This window comes from Quercus lobata, chromosome 9, assembly GCF_001633185.2.
Source record: "Quercus lobata isolate SW786 chromosome 9, ValleyOak3.0 Primary Assembly, whole genome shotgun sequence".
NCBI classification, from domain to species: Eukaryota; Viridiplantae; Streptophyta; class Magnoliopsida; order Fagales; family Fagaceae; genus Quercus; species Quercus lobata.
The window spans coordinates 22,530,783-22,553,564 of NC_044912.1; the positions used below are offsets into that span (position 1 = coordinate 22,530,783).

The 22,782-nt window shown below is 34.0% G+C and overlaps 3 protein-coding genes across 4 annotated transcripts; 1 reads left to right on the plus strand and 2 right to left on the minus strand.

Moving 5' to 3' along the window:
- Positions 1-3,137: 3,137 nt before the first annotated feature.
- LOC115960243 (F-box/kelch-repeat protein At3g23880-like) lies at positions 3,138-13,599 on the minus strand. Its single transcript, XM_031079038.1, has 4 exons — positions 13,517-13,599; positions 11,497-11,691; positions 5,667-6,936; positions 3,138-3,599 (listed from the first exon to the last, which is right to left on the minus strand). Exons 2-3 carry the CDS (start codon positions 11,553-11,555, stop codon positions 5,685-5,687), a joined length of 1,311 nt encoding a protein of 436 aa, XP_030934898.1. The 5' UTR covers positions 11,556-11,691; positions 13,517-13,599; the 3' UTR covers positions 3,138-3,599; positions 5,667-5,684.
- Positions 13,418-17,057, minus strand: LOC115960244 (F-box/kelch-repeat protein At3g23880-like). 2 transcript variants are annotated; one of them, XM_031079039.1, is made up of 2 exons: positions 15,750-17,057; positions 13,418-13,837 (listed from the first exon to the last, which is right to left on the minus strand). In XM_031079039.1, exon 1 carries the CDS (start codon positions 17,008-17,010, stop codon positions 15,790-15,792), a length of 1,221 nt encoding a protein of 406 aa, XP_030934899.1. In that variant the 5' UTR covers positions 17,011-17,057; the 3' UTR covers positions 13,418-13,837; positions 15,750-15,789. The 2 variants fall into 2 exon arrangements, with proteins under 2 accessions (XP_030934899.1, XP_030934900.1); XM_031079040.1 differs by lacking the exon at positions 13,418-13,837 and adding an exon at positions 14,269-14,350.
- Positions 17,058-18,332: 1,275 nt separating this feature from the next.
- Positions 18,333-19,010, plus strand: LOC115961405. The gene has a single exon (XM_031080393.1). It carries the CDS (start codon positions 18,333-18,335, stop codon positions 19,008-19,010), a length of 678 nt encoding a protein of 225 aa, XP_030936253.1.
- Positions 19,011-22,782: the final 3,772 nt, after the last annotated feature.

Below are 22,782 nucleotides of genomic sequence, written 5' to 3' on the forward strand. Positions count from 1 at the left end.
AGGCTAGAAGGGGGTGTCCAATGGGATAAGCACTCAAGTAAGGGTTCAGATAATCAACAAGTATAAGGCCACAATGGCTTCAAGAAGACTATATAAGAAAGGGAGTTCCCATGAGAATGAGGACGGAAAAAAGGGAGGAGAAGAGAGGAACAGTACAAACAACCGTAGTCTTTGAGCAGGGACCAACATACATTCATCTCATCTCCTCGAATTGAGAATCTATGGATATTAACAGGATTTGCTTGTATTTAATTGTTGTATAGCCCAACTTTAACCACTGTCCACTTTGTTAAGACCTAGTTCTATAGTCCACTCTCTACAAATTCATTGTTTCTGGGGTCCTTAACTTAAGACTCCATACCTGTTGGGCTTGGGCCAGTGGCGGAACTAGGAATTTATTTTTGGGGGGGCCATATATAATTTTTTGTGTGTGCGTGTAAAATGTAAAATAGTAATTTACAATACTTTATAACTCAATTTTTTCCCTTTTATTTGTTGAGATAATTGTTAAAATACTTATGTGTTCATTTTAAAGATGATGAATGTTTAATTATTGTAATTTGTTGACATATGTATTTATGGATTGTATTTTATTTAAATGAAAATTAAGTTTATTTTTAAACTTTCTTAAATATATATGTATATTATCAGGTATAAGGGACCAAAATGATAAGGTTATTTAAAAATTTACAAAACTTTTAAGATATTTTCAAAAAAAAATTATTTTTTTCAAAAATTTTGGGGGCCAAGCCCCCCTTGGTCATCAAGTGGCTCTGCCACTGGCTTGGGCAAGCTTTTGTTCAGTTTGAAGCGAGTGGAACGAGTAATCTTTTCCTTAGTTTTGATTTGATTTGCTATAAGTAAACTTTCTTTGTATCTTTTTGAGATTGAGCATTGTAATTGATTTTTGTCTTATCTATATATTCAAGGTTGCTAGTTATATTATCTGACTTCACAAAGGATTATTCATTAACAAAAGAAAAATAAGTACATAACTGACTAATGTAACCTATAATAAATATATAATTGTTGAATGTCCGATGAATAGTCAAAACACATATATTGGTTAGGGCTTAGGGGGTTACAAAAATTATGAAAAAATTGGCTGCTCGTAAATTTTTTTTTTTTTTTTTAAAATTTTATGCTGAACCCAAAACTCTTAACAAAAGCAAAACACAACAGTCATATAATATAGAGAAATGTTATGTTTACAATATTTTTACAACAAATCTTATACAAGGGCTTTAGAAAGTTTATTATAAAAATATTATAAACGTAACACATCTCCATAATACAAGGGCTTTAGAAAGCTTTTGGGAGAAAAACATTCCGCAAATCAGAAATAGAAGAAACAAAAGCGGCTTAATGGGCCATGCTGAGAGACTATGAGGTGGGCTTGGACAGTTTGATCATACAAGGGAATAACAAAAACTGCATGGATTTATACATAAACCAGGACCATTGCCCAGTTGGGAACGGGACACAATTTCAAAGTCAAAAATCTCAAATTGCAACTTCTGCTGGGTTCAAAGAAGTGCCAGAGCAGCCCATAAACTAGCACAATGGGCTTTGAGCCCCAACTTACTTAAATTGACTTTGAAAAAGATTGAAACATTAGATTTTGTCTAGTTTATCTTTCTGTCAATGCTATTAATACTCTACTATTATTAACGAAAATTTTAACTCTTAGATTGATCACACACCCGAACTGGTTTGCATGGACTATGAAGTTCTAATAAATCAGCTTGTCCTGTTAAAAAAAAAAAAAGAGAAATCAGTTTATCCAAAGTAACTTTATTACTATGTTTTTGGCGTAATCCGTTTGAAACGTATTGGAGATGACATACAAAGTTGTGCAATATTCATCAAGCTCCTATAACAAATTTTGTTTCATTAGCAATTTGGCTTCCCGATAGCAACGAAGAACTCTGACCATTGGGATTTGCTTGATACCTTCTCTACAGTCAGCCACAAGGTTATCATTCCGCTTCTGAATTTCGCCATCCTTCCTCAAAAGATCTAGAGATCTACAACCAGTTTTGCATCAAGTTCAATCGTAAACGCCAGAGGATTTAGAGACAAGCACAATTGGTTACCTTGTCTCAAGGCCCAAAGTTCAGCTGCTACACTTGTTTTGGTATTAGGGTCTTATGTTACTACTAGTAACTTACTAGTAGAAAAAAAATCTAGTACCACAAACAATTACTACATTTCTTTATCGTAACTGTGACGTAACAGACTATGAGTAGTGAAGAAAAAATAATGGGTCCATGCGTAAATTATAAGCAACTACACACAATTTGCTAAGCTGGAGTTGTAGCAAAAAGTTGTGGAATAATTTGTAGTCCTAAAACTACTCCAACTAGCAAGAGTTTGTTTACACATTCCAAGGAGAATTTTTGAAGCATGTACTTCTTTGTTACCTCAGGTGCTGCTATGCCCAAGGATTGTTCAAAGTAAAAGATTTACCATTAGTTAAAATTTATCTTTCTAAAAGTACCTATGGTCAATCATGTTACAACTGATAATGAAGTTTCCTTGCATTTTGAGTCTGTCATGCAACTAGGCTACCATCTAAACTCAACTCAGTCCTGATCTTAAAATATTGCACTTGCAAGGTAAGTGATTGTTCCCTACCATGTGATAATGTTAATCTTGGTGGTGGAGGAGGATATTTCCCAAAGGAAACCACAAGACTCAAGAGTCTCTTCACATCTCACACTACGATTAAACATACGCATTGCACATAAAAACTTGGCAACATAAAAATTCCTTCCTAATTCAGTTATATACATGCATTGTTGGCCTTTTCAATTGATATAACAGGAAATGGTAATTTGGCTAGATTCATAAGACTGTCTGAATCAGGTGAAATTCAAATTGGAGCAAGAGACATCAAATTATGTCCTTCCCTTTGCAAACAGTAATTTCCCAGACAGTAATGATGTTTAAACTCTACAACAATTAACAGTGATTTGTAATATATCCACACTTAATAGACAACTACATATCAAGATAGAATTTTGCAGATCTTTGCAATTTAGAATACTTCACATTTATAATATATATAAAAAAATAAATAAATAAATAAAACCATGTCCATTTAGAATATAGAGAATCAACAGCAGCGCATCAAATTCAAATTCAAATTACCACTCCTTTTCATAAAATCTAAGATAAGAAGGGCAATGAACACAAAATGAAAATGAAGGCATAAAAATCTCCATCACGTACAAGATACTGTCCCACATGAGTACTCATATTTTAAAAACAAAAGAGATAGAAGGAAAAAACTAAAAAGATAATAGAAGCCTCTTCACTTCTTAAACCTAGTCTGCTTTCTGGAAGCAAAAAAAATGAAGCAAACATTCTTATCAAAAAAAAAAAAAAAATGAAGCAAACACATTTAGGTGCAAATTGATACCAAATATATCTGCCTGCTAGCAGGGCACAAGTTAGACCAAACTGGTCTATTTATCTTCTTATGGTTGCTAGTGTCCTTCTTGAGTAAGCTTCCAAACTTTCCAAGCAAAGGCTTCTTCTGCCTCTTACAAGCATTCCTGCTCTGCTTCTTCCTCTGGCGAAAATTATTTTTCAATCTTGCAGTTTTTCCAGGTATAAAAACGATTGTGAGCAAAATATACAATGAAAGAAAGACATACAGAATTGTATATACCAATTATTTAAATTAATTGAACACTTATAAAATTGTAATGAATATATAGTTATCCTAACAATTATTTTAGAGAGAGAGAGAGAACAAAAAAGTTTTTTTTTTGGGCTCCCTTCTCATTAAAAATCTCCTCTTGCATTCAATGGGATTGACTGTTGACAACGATGGACAACAGAAATCGGCAATGGCCACTGGCAGCAAGGAACATAATCCACCTCTGCAAAAAAAATCCAACCACGGCAAACTGGCAAGTAACCCTTCCTCTCCCTTTCTTGACTCTTCCCCTGCACCCTTTCCCCAAATTCTTCTAAGTTCTCTCATTGTCACTAACTACATCTAGCTCTAAAAGAGCAACTTATTTGTCAATCATGCATAAAAAGTTACTAAAACTAACTTATTTTCAAGAGAACAAAAAACTGGGACAAAATTAATTATTTGTCAATTATAGTCATAGACCCACTTGATGCAGAGAAATGTTTCAAGAGAACAAAAAACTGGGTCAAAATTAATTATTTGTCAATAATAGTTGTAGATCCATGTGATGCGCAGAAATGTTTCAAGTAATATAATAAATTTTAGCAGTTTACATTTTCTTTTTCTTTTCCAAGTTTGAAAAGATAATGGAGGTTCTCATTTCAAGTTCTATGAGGGTTTTCATTAGTGAAGGCCTTATATAGTAGGACTCAACCTTAAAAATACTACTACCAACAGGAACCCAACAAATCCAGTCATCCCTAACTGATGCAAGAAGCACCAAAATCATCTATGATTTTATTTTTGAAATTGAAATTAATGTTGTTTTTAATTTGAACTTTGAATTTAGCTTTTAATGTTGAGAGCTTCAAGGGATTTAATAAAATAGTTTCCATATTGGTGCAATTCCTAAAACCCTATTAAACTTTGCTCTCATAATTGTGAAATGCCATATGATTTGGAATAAAATTATGATTTGAGAATATGTGTTAATCTCTTTTATTTGGTGATGATGAATAGGGTTCAAGCAAATTCTAGGTGGTGAAGCCTAGGGTTTGTCCTATTTATCTTTTGTTCCTCTTTTATTCTTATTTTCCTACCTGTGTTCTTCATCACTAACCATACCAATTTTATGGAAACAGAGAAGGCCAAGAAAATATTGGAAGAACTCCATCTCCTAATCTTGGACTGATCTGGTAAACAGAATATATCAATGAGTAACTCCATTATTCCAACACATGTAATCTACCACATAAACTCCTTATTTCGGGCTATTCAAACTGGTGCCCAAAAGGCCTCCCCAAAAGGCCTCCCTAAGGATCACCTCTCAACACCATGGATCAAGCCAAAAGTAAATATGAGAAGCACTACCAACCTCAAACTCGATGAATTTAAAAAATAAAAAAAAAAAAAAAAAAAAAAAAAAAAAAAAACCTCTTACTCCCGAGACACGCCATAGGGTTGATTGATCACCATAGAGTTCAACTTTGAGCTTCTTTTATTCTGTGTCTATTTTTATTTATTTTTGGATAGGTAAATATTTCAATAAACATAAGTGAAACTAGTAGAGTAGAAAGGATGACAGGAAGAGTACATAGGGCATAGCTACAACAGAAAAAACAAAAGATTTATAAAAAATAAAAAACAAAAACAAAAAAAAGAGGAAATAAAAACAAACACAAAGGATTAATGTAGACCTAGAGAATCTAAATACTCCAAAAGCCCAATGAGAGACAACATGGGAGAGATAGGAGTCCACTTGTATGAGGATATTAACAATAAATATTTCAATTTGTCCTAACTGCTGCCCCTCAAAGCAAACAAGGTAATGTTGGCCAATTATTTTTATTTGTTCACTATGTATGCAAAGATCATCCACAAAGAAATATCAAATACTAATATATAAAGCTGCAACTACAAAAGGACAATATAAAATCAGGGGCAAAGATTATGGTTTAAACAATACTAACAGCTTACTGCAACAAGTAAAATCATGACAAGGGTTTCAATTTATCCATACCTGCAATGACATCACTTCTTACACACATAGCAAATCTTCTTTATAAGATACCACATTTGCTCCATCTAGTAAAGTAAGGTTCTCCATGTAAGTAGCTACATTTAACTGAGAATCAGCTTGAGTAATAATCTCCTTCTCATGCAGAGTTTCTGGGTCAATTAAGACACACTTATCTTTGCTCTTTAATACACCATTGGCGGATACCAGCCAAGTCTTTTTTCGAATGAGTGCACCATATTTGGTGAAACCAATGAAATCAGTAAGAATTTGAATGGTTAGAACACAAAGTTTATTCCAGGAATCAAATACACCGTACTCCCTCATCACCCAAATGGAGCATAAAAGCACACTATGTGGTTGTACACCACTTCCAAATTTAATCAAAGCGAGTTTTTCTTTGAACGAGGTGAGTCCTTTCTTAAAACAACTTCCTTCTTCATCAGGCAGTGGTAGCTCTTTGAATTTCTCACTATTGAGATCAAATGACAAAATCATAGCAGTAGAACGCCCCTCTTGCCCACCTCCTTCTTCTATCATTTCTATCATCCAATGCAAATGTCCACTCACAACTGGGAATGTCAAAGTAAAATTAAAGTTGCGGTACACAACATTGGGTCTCCACGAGATTCCAAGTTCAATTCTTTTCCACGAATCCGAACTTAACGAGTACACCTCAACCTCAGGGGGAGGCATAGGTTCAGCAACAGTCGATGAAAACTTGACAACCTTGTAGTCATTAGTATGTGAATCATACCCAAACCCGAGTGCCACTTTACGTAACTGGGTCAAGCAAGTATCGGGCAACCTCTTAAACATTCTAATACTGGGGTTCCACAAATAAACATCATTACACCCTGGTGTCATATAATCACTGAAACACAATATGCCATTGCATGAACCCGCTAAAACAAGAAACCAAGAATTAAAAGTGAAGGGAATTGGAAACTTGGATATGGTTTCAAACGTGCGGTCGCGAGCGAGCGTACAGACTTGTCTGTCAAGACGACCAGAAGAAGGTATGCGAATATTTTTGGCCAAGTGTATGACAAGACCCTGATTGTGATGATTGTTACTGAGGTGGGTGGAGATGAAACTGGGGTTGGCTATAGAAGAGTACCAGCGTTTGCAAACGCACCTGAATCTTAGGAGTGATTTCACGGGTTGCTTTGCTAGGATTTCCAACACGATTTCTTCTGGGAGATCATGGTTCGTCCTACGTTGCAGGGTCGGTGGTTGTGCTCCACGTTTTTCTTTCCCATGGGACATTTTCCTACAGAAGAGAAAGGGAGTGTATGTTAACTAAAACTTAAAACCTGAAACAGTGAGCAACACTGGTTTAGTTCAAAAGGAACTTTCTTTAAATTAAGGATAACAAAGTCTTATAAACTCTTTTTATAAGTAAATAGCTCACTTAAAAAATAAATAAAAAAATAAAAACAACCATGTCCATTTAATTTTCTCTTCTTTTTTCTGCGTATTTTTTTAAGTAGTGGTTCAAAGATAATATGCAAATCCTAGATTTAAGTTCTTTTTAGAGTTTTAAATTGCATCCGGAGCTGGCGAAAAACAATGGTTTTACACCAGCCAATAAAAACACGCCACGTCATTATTTTAGTAAATGCCCAAGAGACCTCACCGCATACAATAACAGCTCTCTTAAATCCAAATCACAGACGCTTATCAAACCAGACCAAATTTTAAAAATCTCCTCTGCTTCCTCTTGCGTCTTGCCCAAACCTCCACCCCATCACACGCCGACGCACGCCGCCACTCAAGTCGCATGATTCGTTGCTAGAGCCGCCGTAAGCATGGTTTTAATGTCCTCAGGTCTCTCATGCCCGCCTCCTATATTCAAAGGGTAATTATGTATCATTAAATTCTATAAAGTTCCAATCTTTAGTTTCACAATTTCGAAAGATTGAAGCTTTCTTCGTTTCGGTTAAAATTATGGGTTACCAAGCTTCTATTATTGGAGGTGCAACATACTTTGTGAAGGAACTAGAGCAGCTACTTCATTCCTTTGAACTTTGAAGCACAAAAGAGAACGAGAAATAAACAAAGAAAGCAGTGAAAGCTTCACTGTGGTCCCATCCAATGGCTTCTTTATGTTTCCACAAAGTAGAATTGGTTTTGATGAAGGGTATTGTGAGGAAGAGGTGAAGCTAGAGAACAAATCTGAGGTGGCGTGTTTTTATTGGCTGGCGTAAAACCAGTGTTTTACGCCAGCTCCGGACGCAATTTAAGCTCTTCTTTTTAACTTTAACACTTTTCAAAATCATAACTTTTGATTTAGCCACGTGTTCCATTTAAAAGATAAAATTAAAAATTAAAAAATATATATTTCTTTTACTAAAAATAAATATAATAAACTCTCACGGTCTCCCGGTCACGTTTTTTAAAAAGAAATAATATGTTTACAATATTTTTACAATGAACCCTAAAAGATAGGTTGTTATTGGTTGTTATGAATAAAAAAAATAATAATAATAATTTAAGTTATAAATTCAAATTATAAGTTCTTTTTATTAAATGCAAGTTAGTTCTCTTTTGTTATTGGTGTAATTCCTAAACCCTATTAAACTATTGTTCTTGTAATGGTGAAATACACAAGGGATTAATGTAGACCCAGAGAATCTAAATACTCCAGAAGCCCGATGAGAGACGACATGGGAGAGATAGGAGTACACTTGTACGAGGACTATTAACAATAAATATTTCAACTTTTCATAACTCCTGCCCGCCAATTATTTTTATTTGTTCACTAAGCACCCCGTTCTTTTTTCCTTCCAGACATTGATTTTCCAACGGAAGAGAAAGGCCTGAGTGTGTGTGCTTTGTGTTAAAGCAGTGAGCAACACTAGAATGTGACTTTCTTTTTCATGTTGCTAAGGTGGGATTTTTTTTTTTTGTAATAAATATAATAAATGTTTTATTGGTTTCAAAAAATAAATAAATGTTTTATATTAGTTAAACTTTCAACGGTGAGGATAAGATTGAAATATGTTTACAAAGAGTATATACTAAGCACTAACACTTCACTTCATCTTGTTCAAAAAAAAAAAAAAAACTTCACTCCATTTGGGATTGGGTGTTGATAAATTAATGGAATGAAAATGTGTTTAAGTAATAAAAAAAGATTTAAAAAAAAAAAAAAGGAAGAAAATGAATGGAGTAGATTTGTTTTTGTGGAGAGAATGGAGTAGAATTAAGTAATGTTGTATCTTTAAAAAAACAAAAAACAAAAAACAAAACAAAAGTAATATTGTTTGAATTTTTATTTAAAAAAAAAAAAATGTTTGCAAGCTAAATCATAAATTATCAGTCTAATAGTAATGCTTGTTGAGTATCCTGTTTTAATTGAGAAACTGACAACCTAATGACCTAAATAATCTCCAATGATTCCTTCAGATGATGTATCACGATTGCAATGAATTGATTTTGGAATCTTTCTTCACATAGGCAAGCAAGTGTTAAGAAACAATATGGTTTAATTTGTAACAACCTTAAACTATGGGGCTTACCATGTAATTTAACCCTTTTTTTTTAATCTCCCTCTTCTCTTTTTCTCTTTTTTCTTTTTCCTATACAAAAAGTCAGAAAATGGATATGCAAACTCAGATTCTTGTTCATAGGAAAATTAGACAGTACCATTGAGACACAAGATTCTTAACTCCATATCTTCTTGTTTAATTTTTTGAGCTAGTGTATATTTGGAAATGTTTTTCAACCTACTTGGCTTTTCTTTTATATTTTTGCTAAACCGAAAAAGTTCACTAATAAACGGAAAAATATGTGTCAAGGTAGTAGGCATCCATTCATATGATATAAGGGCCTGCAAAACGTTTTTGGGAGAAAAACATTCAACAAATTCCCAATATAATGGCTAAATGTTTGAAGAAAATCTTTCGAACTTAATTGTGATACAGCAACTGGGGAAAAACAAATCAACCGAATCTGTATAGCTTTGGCAGTAAGGAGCTAACTGAAGCATGCGTACTAGGCTCTTTCCTCTTTGCCAGAAGTAGCATAAACATATGCTATTCAATATGAGAGCAGGTCTGGTGGGCATAAATAATTTGATCACACAAGGAAATAGCAAAAACTGCATGAATGCACACACAAACCAAGGCCATCACCCAGTTGGGAGCTGGACACAATTCTGCAAGATGTTAAAATTAAATGCTGAAAGTTTAAGTTCTCAAGTTGTAACTTCTGTTAGGTTCATGCAGTGCCCAGGGAGCAGCAAGAACTAGCCCAAAGGGCGTTGAGAAACAATTTTTCTGGCATTGTGTCCCAGACTTATAATCAGGAAAAAAAAAAATTTAAGCATTACATTTTGTCTTACAAGTTGTAGGATATATAGCTAATGCTAATAATGATCCTACAGGCTACAACTATTAACAAAAGAAGTTGTAGGATATATAGTTAATGCTAATAATGATCCTACAGGCTACAACTATTAACAAAAGAAGCTAACTCTTGGATTGGTCGCACCCCCAAAATTGCTTGCACGGACTGCTAAGTCTAAGAAATCAGTTTATCCAAAATGATATTATTAGTTGTTAGTTGTTACTAATAATATGTTTTTGGCACTGGCTAAGCACCTAGAAGACAAGTCCCTACCTAAGCTTCATCTGCCTACGACTACAAATATACAAGACGGCATCTATAAGCCAACTAACAACAAACTATAAATGCAACATTCCCAATGTTGCAAACTCTTGGATTCACAACTACTTACGAAATAAGCCATATGATACACCAATGCTGAGGGAATCATCAATTCCAATACATCAAAATGCTGACACAAGACTAACTTCGTGGGTTATTTCATACATGTTAAGAGCAAAGGAAGCACGCATGCCTGATTCAAGCTCAACATTTAACAAAGAGATTCTCTTCAAATTTCATTTTTTTTTTTTTTTTTTAAGAAAAAAGAACTTTCCTTGCATTTTGCATTGCACATCAGAAGTTGGCAACATAAAAATTCACTTCCTAAATCAGTTGGCAATTTGGCATATTTCAATCAAATGGCTAGATTCATAAGACCGTTCCCATATCAGATGAAATTTAATTCCAGCAAAAGAAACCAAATTGTGTGATTCCCCTTGCAGACATCAATTCTCTATGCAGTAATGATGTTTAAACTCTGCAACAATTGAAAGTGATAACTGGTATTTGATTTATCCAATTAATAGACTACAAGACATCAAGATGAAATTTTGCAGCTCTTTCAAACAACAAACATATCAATTTAAAATAGACAATGGGCAGCAGCACAAAAAGATACAAATTCAGATTACCACTTCTTTTCATAAAATCTAGATAAGGGCAATGAACACATTGAAAATGAAGGCAATTTTTTTGTTTTTTTTTTTTATTTTTATTTTTTAAATCTACATCACATACAAGATACTTTCCCACATGAGGATTCACATTGAAAAAAAAAAACACAAAAGAGATAGATGGAAAAACTAACAAAAAGCCTCTTCATTTCTTTAACCTATTCTGCTTTCTGGAAACATAAAGAATGAATCTAAACACATTTATATGCAATAATAGTATAATAACAAATATACCAGCCAGCTAGTAGGGCACAAGCATAAAAAATTTCCTGTGGCTTATTATTTTTGTCTTTTTTCAAGTTTGAAAATATAGGGGACATTCTACTTTTAAGTTCTATGAGAGCCTTATAGTAGGACTTAACTTCAAAATACTACTACTAGCATGAATCCAACAAATACAGTCATCCCTAACCCTACCAATGTTATGGGAATAGAGAAGGACAAGAAAATATTGAAAAATCTCCATCTCCTAATCATGGACTGACCTGGTAAAGAGAATGTCCCAATGAAGAACTTTGTTATTCCAACGCATATAGGCTACCATGTAAGTCTCTTTATTTCAGGCCATTCGAAATGGTGCCAGAAAGACCTGCTTAAGGATCACCTCCCCACACCATGGATCAAGCCAAAAGCGAATATGAGAACTGTGACCCCACCACAAACTTGATGACTTCAGAAACCTATTAACCCATTCCAAATACGAGTGGAATTTAGAAAAATGGGAAATAAAAACTACTACAAAGGATTAACATATTGTATTTCCTTAAATATGCTTGAGTACTTAGCTAGGGTAGGAGAAAGAAAGGGAAGTTGGAAATGAAAGAAAATAAAATTATGTAATTGGTTGAATTACATATTTTATTAGTTATTAATATGTTTTCGGCTTCTTTATCTGTTTAAAATGATTTAATTAGTTATTAATATGTCTTAGGCCTCTTTATCTATTTGCTAAGCAATCAGTTTATCTTAAATGATCTCCAACAGCAACCACACCAATCTCCAGTCTCCACTAGCAAACCAGCAAACAAGAGAGAGAGAGAGGGAAGAGAGAAAGAGAGAGGCAAAGATTGAGAGACAGAGTAGAGAGAGAGAGAACAGAGCTTTCAGAAGAGAGAGAAAAAAATTGAATAAAAAAATATTATTTAGTGTCATCATTTGTGGCCATACGCTTCCAATAGTAAAAGTGTACAGTCACAAATCCTAAATCTTTTTTGACTTTTGCGACCTCTGATGTATTGGAGTTTTTGGTGTTTGATGTTCTAAATGCTAAAAATTTAGCAATTAGAACACCTGATACAAGTGCTCAAAGAGTTTGAGAGTTTATAGGCAGTACAGTACTTACTAGTAAGAGTTTGTTAACTCATCCTGAGGGGAATTTCCAAAATTTTCCCTTCTTTTTGACCCAGGTATTTCTATTTGTTTGGGATTTTTCAAAGCAAAGCTTATTTCAAAATTCACCGTAGCTAAAAATTTGAGTTTCTAGGTGCTTCATGTTACAAATGATAATTTTATTGGGTAAATGAAAGTCACCTATAAAACATGTCTCCCACTCAACTGCCTATGGCTACAAGTATGAATGCATATATACACTAACAAATAACCCCTACTGTGAGTATACATTTTATCCAACTGACCACAATAACAACAATCTGAATCTTTACATATAACATTAGCAACGTAGCAGAACTCTGAGATTCACCACAACTTATGACATAAGCCATCTGATACACCAGTACTTAGGCAATCAGCATTTCCAACACATGGGAAGGCTGACACAAGACAGTTTGTGGATTATCTCATATACGATGGGAACAAAGGAAGCACTTGTGCTTGTTTCACGGTGAACAACTAACAGAGAAATTCTCTTCAAATTTCTCAAGAAAATCCCTTCCACATGTGCATAACATAAAATTCCTGACTAACCCAAATAAACAAACAAACAAATAACTTCCCTTGCATTTTGAGTCTGACATGCAACTAAGCTAACATTGCACTTGCAAAGTAAGTAGTTTTCCCTACCATGTGATAATGTTAATCAATTGGAGATGGAGGCAATTTCCGTACGATTAAACGTATGCATGACACATCAGAACTTGGCAAAATAGAAATTCACTTCCTAAATCAGCTGGCATACTTCAATCAAATACAAAATGACAAAGTTGGCTAGATTCATAAGACTGTTTCCATATCAGATGAAATTTAATTCCAGCAAAAGAAACAAATTGTCTGATTCCCTTTGCAAGCAGCAATTCTCTATGCAGTAATAATGTTTAAACTCTGCAACAATTAATAGTGATAACTAATATGTGATTTATCCTAATAGACTACTGCACATCAAGATAAAATTATGCAGCCCTTTGCAACAACTAACATATCCATTTAGAATAAAAAATGGGCAGCAGTACGTCAAAATATAAATTCAAATTACCACTCCTATTCATACAATATAGATAAGAACGGCAATGTAAACAACAAAAATGAAGGAAAAAAATATCCATCACATACAAGATACTGTCCCACATGAGGAATCACTTATGGTTGCTAGTGCCATCCTTCTTGGTTAGACTTCCAAACTTTCCGAACAAAAACTTCATCTTCTTCTTATGTTGCTGCTGCTTTGATGGTGGGCTTCCACCATCGTTAATGTTTTCCGTAAAAGATACCCCAATTATCTGATCAAAGCTCTCACCACCATTCATCTTTGAGTCCACTTCCTTTTTGAAGCATTCCTGCTCTACTTCTCTGTCTGGAAAAAATTCTTTCTCTTCACTCTCCTACATCTTAAATTCAATTTCTACCGAATCCTCTCCATTTCCTTACTCTCATCTTCAATCAGAAAAGTATACAACAAAAATCACTTTATTATTTATTGTATATAATTTTAATAGGATTATTTTTTTATTATTCAACCAAGAGTTTCTAGAAATTTAAAAGAAGTTTTATTATGTATTCTATATTATTTAATAACCTACCATGTTTAAAAAAAAAAAAAAAAACTATTTTTAAATTTATATTATTATAATAAATTTGATAATAAATATTTTGAAGAGAGAGAGAGAGGGAGCAAAAATGGTTTTTATTTTTTGGCTCCCTAATCACAAAAAATCCCCTCTTGCTTACTATGGGGTTGACAACAACTATGGACAACAGCATCTGGCTATGGGCCAACAGCAGTAAGACAAAGAATCCACCCCTTGGAAAAATCACACCATGGCAATTGCGCAAGTAAGCCTTTCTCTCACTTTTTCGATCTTCCCTTCATCCTTTTCCCAAATTCTCCAAATTTTTCTAAGTTCTCTCATTGTCACCGACTACATCAAGCTCTAAAAGAGCAATTATCTGTCAATTATACTTAAAAAGTCACTAAAACTAACTTTTTTCAAAGAGAACAAAAACTGGGATCAAATTCATTATTGGCCAATCATGGTTGTAACACACATGCTAGGTGTGTAAAAAGTTTAAATTCAGATAATAAATTTTACCAACTCGCATTTATTATTTTTTACTATTTCAAGTTTGAAAAAATAATGGAGATTCTCATTTTAAGCTATATGAAGGTTTTCATTACTGAAAGCCTTACAGTAGGACTTAACTTCAAAAATACTACTCCTAGCAGGAATCCAATAAATATGGTCATTCCAAGCCCTACCAATTTTATGTGAATAGAGAAGGCCAAGAAAATATTGTAAAATCTCCATCTCCCAATCATGGACTGATCTGGTAAAGAGAATATCCCAATGAATAACTCCATTAGTCCAACACATTTAGTGTGCCACATAAGTGTCCTTATTTAGGGCAATTGAAAATGGTGCCAAAAAGGCCCCCTTAAGGATCACCCATGGATCAAGCCAAAAGCGAATATGAGAAACACAACCCACCTCAAACTTGATGGTTCAGAAAACCTCATACATTCATTCTGATTTTGTTTCCACAAAGACACACCATAGGGTTCAATTTTGAGTTTCCTCTCTCTCTCTCCCTTTATATATATATATATATATATATATATATACACTTGATTAAAAACAGCATAAGTGTAACTATCCGAGTACACTGGATGACAGGAACCGTACAAAGGGCAAAGCTACAAACTGAAAAACGAAAGATTTTAGAAAAATAGGAAATAAAAAAATACTACAAATGATTAATGTAGACATAGAGAATTTAGCAATAAATATTTCAACTTCGCCACTCTTAACACTTACCCGTCAAAACAAGTCAACAACTATTCCTTTCTCTCTATAAGCAACACATGAGACACCAGGGGATCGCATTCCAAGTCCCCTGCTACTTCTCCCACCAAACCTCCCCCTCCAAGAAGACAACATTTCCTGTACCATTTATTTTTTCCTTTTTATTCCTTCTCTATCCTATATCTCTTTTTCCATTTCTTTTTTTATAATTAAGAAAGAAAAAAAAAAAGTAGGATAACTCTAATGAGTTCTTTTTAGCACACAACACAGACACGCAAGCAAACAAGGTTATGTTGACTCATTATTTTTATTGGTTCACTATGTGTGCAACAATCAATCACAAAAAAGTATCAAATACTTCTGGTCACAAAAAATAAATAAATAAAATAAAATAACTCAACAAAAACAATAATATCAAATACTAATAATAACAGCCACAATCATAAAAGGTAATATAAATCTGGAGCAAAAATTATGGGTTTAACAATACTAACATGCCTACTGCAACCAGTAAAAGAATGACAAGGGTTTCAATTCATCAGTACCTGTTATGATATTCCTTATTAGACACATAGCACCATCCTCCTAGTAAGATACCACATTTGCTCCATCAAGCAAAACAAGGCTCTCCATGTAAGCGGTTACATCAAAATGATAATCAACTTCATTACCAATCTCCTTCTCATGTAGAGTTTCAGGGTCAATTAAAACATTCTTATATTTCCTCTCTATTTCACCGTTGGTAGAGACCGGCAGAGACCCTTTTTGAACTAGAACTAAGCCATCCTTGGTGAAACTAATGCAAAAATTAATATTTTCGATTGACAGAACACAAAGTTTATTCCAGGAATCAATCACACCATACTCCCTCATCACCCAAATTGAGCATAGCACGCCATGTGGTTGGGCTGCTTGGGCACCACTTTCAAATTTAATCAAAGCCAGTTTCCCCTTGAATGAATTAACGAATTTCGTCTCACAACTTCCTCTTCCTTCATCATCAGGCAGTTGTAGCTGTTTGAATTTCTCACTAATGACATCAAATGACAAAAGCATATGAGTAGAATGCCTCTCCTGTCCACCTGACATTTTAAACATCCAATGTAAATGCCCACTAACAAATGGTAATACCTTAAAATAATTCCCATCGAAGTATAAAACATTGGGTCGCAACGAGATTCCAAGTTCAACTCTTTTCCATGAATCCGAATTTAATGAGTACACCCAAACCTCAGGGGGACGATTAGACTTGGAAAAATTCCGTGAAATCCCAACAACCTTGAAGTCATTATTCTGGGAATCATACCCAATTCCGAATGTCATATTGCGAAACTGGTTATCGGGCAACCTCTTAAATTTTCTAATACTGGGGTTCCACAAGTAAACAACTTTAGACCCTGCTGTATAATTAGTGATACACAATATTCCATTACATGAACCCACAAAGTAGGGAAACCCAGATTGAAAAGTGAAAGGAACTCTAAACACGGATATGGTTTCATAGGTATGGTCGCATGTGAGAGTACAGACTTGACCGCTAGAACGTGAAGACCCAGATGAAGGTTTGGGAATATTCCGAATGTGTATGAGATAACCGTGATGATGATTGTGATTAAGGAGGTGGGTAGTGATGAATCTGGGGTTTGCTATGGAAGAGTACCAGGGTTTGCAAACGCACCTGAATCTAAGGAGAGATTTAACTGGCAGCCTTGCAAAGATGTCCAACACGATTTCGTCTGGGAGATCATCATCGTGCTTCGTCCGACGTCGCAGGATCGCTCCTCGTTCTTCTTTCATTTGGGACATTTTCCAACTGAAGAGACAGGGTGTATGTTAACTGTGAAACAGTAGTATAATATCAGTCAACTAAATTAAGCTGCCTTTTTTCTTCTTCTTTTTTAATCTAATAAATGTGAGCTCACTGAGTTGTGTCATTTCAATTTTCATTCAAAATGGAAAAATTACATTTTACTTTTATAAGCATCTCATATTACACTTTACACTTTAAATTTTTTGAATGTATATTTTACATCTTAAACTATGACTCTTGTTATGTCAAGTTTAATGTTAACTTAGATGAAAATTCTAAGTTTATGGTATAAAATGTAATAAAGAGTATAGTTTAGAGTGGTAAAGTATAATTTCTCATTTATTTTTAAGAAATTGAGAAGAGGGGCAATTAAATATGTTTTACATTATGTCATACTTTTCTATCCAAGTTAAGGGTGAACTTAATGTCGATGTGTAAAGTGTAACAAGAGTTATAGTTTATGGTGCAAAATGTGAATTCGAAAATTTTAAGGTGCAAAGTGTAATCTAGATATAGTTTAGGGTGGTAAAATATAATTTCTCTTTAACAATTAAATAAATTTCATGTATGACACATCCATTTGTATGAATTGAAGGAAGTCATTTCCCGGATCTACTTAATTCCTCCTTAATGAGTAAAATCAAACACCACTAACATATTGTATTTCCTTAAATAATGTTTTGAGTACTTAACTAGAAAGGAAAAAATATGAAGAAAAAGAAAGGAAAGTTGGAAAGGAAAGAAATGAAAAATATATAATAGATTGAATTATTTGGAGGTTTGATCTCATCTTGAATTGTTTTCCTATTGTGTAGAGATTAGTTTATTAAAATGTTTGATTTTAGTTTTTGTTAAGTAAATCTTCAAGTAAATTTTTTAGTTGATATGGCTTTCGACCCAGATTATGGTAATGAAAACATTGAGACTAGTTTAAAAAGAATAGGTATTCTTTCTCCACAAAAAAAAAAAAAAAAAAAAGAATAGGTATTAAATTGACATTAATATATATATATATATATATATATATCCTACCGGCCAGCATGTGTGGACTAAGCTATAGAAACTCCGGCTACCTAATAAAATTGAAGTTTTCAAATGGCAAGCATGCCAGGATATTCTTCCAACCCGTGTGAATCTTGCAAGAAGAAGAATCATTGAAGACAACATCAAGAGGACTCCAGAATCTGGGATACATGTGTTATGGGAATGCGGTGTAGCCCAAGGTGTTTGGGCCAGGAATTCTATCAGATTACATAAATGTACCCACGGCCAAGCTAAAATTATTCAGCTATTTGAAGATCTGCTGGGTAGGCTGACCATGGATGAGTTTGAAATGTTTCTAGTTCACGCATGGCTTATTTGGAACCAAAGGAATACGGTAATACATGGGGGGAAACTCAAGGAACCATGTTGGTTGAATAAAAAAGTTTTGGATTATTTGGGCGAGTTCCAACAAACCCAAGAGCAATTGCCTACACCGGTCAGGCAGTCAAGTGTGAATATGTGGCACCCTCCTCCTGCTTCAATCTTTAAACTAAACTTCAATGCTTCTATTTTTGCGGACTTGAATAGCTCTGGTTTTGGTGCAATTATCCGCAACGAGAGGGACGAGGTGATGGCTGCTATGTCTGTCGAAGGACCGCCGGTGAATGATGGTGAAGAGGTAAAAATTTTAGCTTGCTGGAAAGCCTTGGAGTTCTCAATTGATGCTGGATTCTTGGAGCTGATCATAGAGGGAGATAATGCCAATGTCATGAGATCAATTTCTTCCCCGAATACAAATCACTTTTTGTTAGAACATGTCTTTAAAGATGTCCACTGCCTAATCCATGGGCTGCATTGGATGTCTGTCAGCTATATCAAACAGGATGCGAATAGGGTGGCCCACTCTCTTACTCGATATGCTAGGAATGTTCATGATGAGATTCACTGGATGGAGGATTCACCTCCACTAGTTGTGCAAGCAATGTACTATGATCCTATAATTTTCCCATGAATGAATATTTGTTCCGGTTTCAAATAGAGGACCAAAAGCACGTTTAAGAAGTTTATTTTTATCTAAAGGAGGTGACCACTAAGATGGTTTATTGGCCTACCTAGGGATTGAAGGGAAAGAGAGAGGTTCGGGTGGTAATAATAGGTGAATCTAGCCAAGCTCAAAAAATTAACAACAACAATTATAATAATAATATTCTCATCTACAAGAAAATGTACAGCTTTTTACCTTACAATTTTTTTTGTTTAATTGGTCTTTTATCAAGCTTATATTTAAAATAAATAAATCAATAAAAATAATCTATAACCCCTTACAATTAATTAGATGAATAGCCTTTTTACCTAACCTTTTTTCTAAGTACGGTTGTACTTTTATATAATTTATTTTTAAATAAAAAATATATTAAATAACCATTATATTTACTAGATGATAAATAAAAATAAAAAATAAAACTCTTTTACAATTAGAAAAAGATTATTCCATATCATCAATCAAATAATATATCAAAATAAGTGCCCGTTTGTTTCAGCTTTTAGGGATTGAAACGCGCGTTTGTCTAAAAACTGAACGGAAATATGCGTTTGGTGAAGCAGAAACGCAACTTTTATATAAAAGTTGCGTTTTGGACGAAGGCATAAAAAATGAAAGAATGATGGAAAAAAAAAAGGGGGGGGGGTGGGGGAAGAAGGAGAGCTGGAACGTTCTGAGTTTGGAGGAAGTAGTAGATTGCAAAAGATGAAAGGAGTATAAAAAGAAAAGTGGAAGGGTATGTGTGTGGAGGAGAAAAAACAAAGGGAAAAAAAGGAAAAAAAAAAAGAAAAGAAAAAGAAATACGGTACGTGTGTGGACTGTGGAGGATAAAAAAAGAGGGAAAAAAAAGAAAAAGATATAGAATCATAATATTTTCACAATAATTTTATAATAAATTTTAAGTGGTATGTTATTATTAGCTAATATTGGTGTGAAAAAAATAATTTTTTTAGAAAGAGAAAAAAATAATTTTAATAGCACTTTGAAATTAAAATTAGTATCAATTTTTATCACAATATTTTCACAATAAATCTTAAGTGGTAGGTTATTATTAGCTAATATTGGTGAGAAAAAATAATTTTTTTAGAAAGAGAAAAAAATAATTTTAATAGCACGTTAAAATTAAAATCAGTATCAATTTTTATCACAATAAGCCCACAAAAAAAAATATTTTCACAATAAATCTTAAGTGGTAGGTTATTATTAGCTAATATTGGTGAGAAAAAAATAATTTTTTTAGAAAGAGGAAAAAAAATTTTAATAGCACGTTAAAATTAAAATCAGTATCAATCTTTATCACAATATTTTCACAATACTTTCACAATAAATTTTAAGTGATAGGTTATTATTAGCTAATATTGGTGAGAAAAAAATAATTTTTTTAGAAAGAGAAAAATTGATTTAAGTATGATAAAATAGTTGATTTAAGTATGAACCAAACTCACATAAAAAATATATATATATATATATATATGAAATAAACTCCCTTATATATACATTGTCCTTTTTGGTAATTTATCCCTCAAACTGCCACTTTTATAAATGTTAGCCAAACACTCAGCTTTTTCAAAAAGCACTTTTTAACTGTTTTTACCAAATACTCAGCTTTTTGAAAATACACTTTTTCATTATGTACTTTTTGAAAACTCCACTTTTTCATTATGCACTTTTACAAAAAACTGAACCAAACTCACCCTAAATCCTCATCAATCCACACCCTATAAAATTGTCAGTTTCACAATAATGCTTTTTGAATATCCTATGCCAATCACCTCCACCATATCCTATGTTGAACCTAAAACCATTTTTTCCCCTTAAAACAAGTGAGAAATGGGAGATGTGATTCCAAAATTTTCTCTATAAGAATATTAGACTGTCTTTAAGCCACAAAATTCTTAACTCCAAATCTTCTTGTTTAAATTTTTTGACATAAAATGTTGTGCAATTTTCACCAAGCTCCTGTTACATTTATTATTCATTAAGAGTTTGGGAGTTTATAGACTTACTAGTAATAGTTTGTTAACTCATCCGGGGGGGAATTTTCAAAACATTTCCATTTTCCCCTTCTTTTTGAAGCCAGGTATTTCAGTACGTTTGGTATTGCTCAAAGAAAAGCTTTATTTCAAAATTAAACATTAGTTTAAAATTTGACTTTCTAGGTGCCTCATGTTACAAATGATAATTTTGTTGGGTAAATGACACTGGCTCATCACCTATAAAATATGCCACCACATTAAGCGTCAACCGCCAATAGGTATATATATATATATATATATAACTTACTGTGAGTATACATTTTATACAGCTGACCACAATAGCAACAATCTGTATATATAACATTAGCAATGTTGCAGAACTTTGAGACTCACCACAACTTATGAAATAAGCCATCTGGTACACCAATACTTAGGCAATCAGCATTTCCAATACATGACACAAGACAGTTTGTGGATCTCATATACAATGGGAACAATTTTTTTTTTTTTTTGGAGAAAGAAACCCAATGACTTTAATTAAACAGAGACTGAAAATCAGCTAATACAAAAGATGCAATGTCTAATGGATAGGACTCCAACCAAACTGAAATAGGAAAACAATGTCTAGCTCTCTGGGCAAGGGCATGGACTACCACATTACCCGGCCTACAAACATGAGAGAAAGAGGCACTCACAAAGGAGTTTACAATACATAAAATATCTCGAATAAGATGACCACCCAAAGCAAAGTCCCAACCGCCCCATTGAAGGGCTCTCATCACCTACTTTGAATCCCCTTCAAAAATCACCCTGTCAAGACTAAGTTCCTGAGAAAAAAGTGCAGCTCTTCGTGCAGCCAGCAGCTCCAACGCTTCCACTGATGGTGACTTACTGATCTTTTCCGCCAAAGCAGCCTTTACCTCGCCTTTTGAATTGCGAACAATCACCCTGACCCCAGCTTCATCAGATTCACCAAACATTGCCCGGTCGAAGTTAATCTTCCAACTTTCTCGTGCAGGCGGACTCCAACTCCTAGGAGCAGCTTTACAAACAGGGGGGGAACTGTGATTTAGAGACTTTCAATCACGAAGGTAATCGCGCGCTAAGTCTGCAATCTGACCCAGAGGCCTGGTGCTTTCATTTACTCGGGTCTTGTTTCTGTGAAACCAAACTGACCACGCAGTCGTAGCAAACAGAGCTGCTGTACCTGATTTTGTGAAGACAAGCTTTACCAGGTCCCTAAATGATGTAAAGACCATCCCAGACCTGAAAACCCAGCCAAAATCCTTCTCCCATACCTCCTTAAGACCATTACAACTCCATAATGAATGGAGAACATCTTCTGAAGCACTTGAACACCGATAACAGGCTGCACTCATGCTTCCTTAATTTGTTCCCATTGTTACTTGTAACAATGGGAACAAATGAAGGAAGCACTCATGCTTGTTTCACAGTCAACTAACAGAGAAATTCTCTTCAAATTTCCAAAATAAAAAAAAAAAAATCCCTTCCATATGTGGATAACAGAAAATTCCTGACTTACCCAAATAAACAAATAACCTCCCTTGCATTTTGAGTCTGACATGCAACTAGGCTACCATTGCACTTGCAAGTGCAAGCTAAGTGGGTGTTCCCTACCATGTGATAATGTTAATCAGTTGGAGATGGAGGCAATTTCCCAACGATTAAACATATGCATTTCACATCAGAACTTGGCAACATAGAAAAATTCACTTCCTAAATCAGCTGGCATACTTCAATCAAAT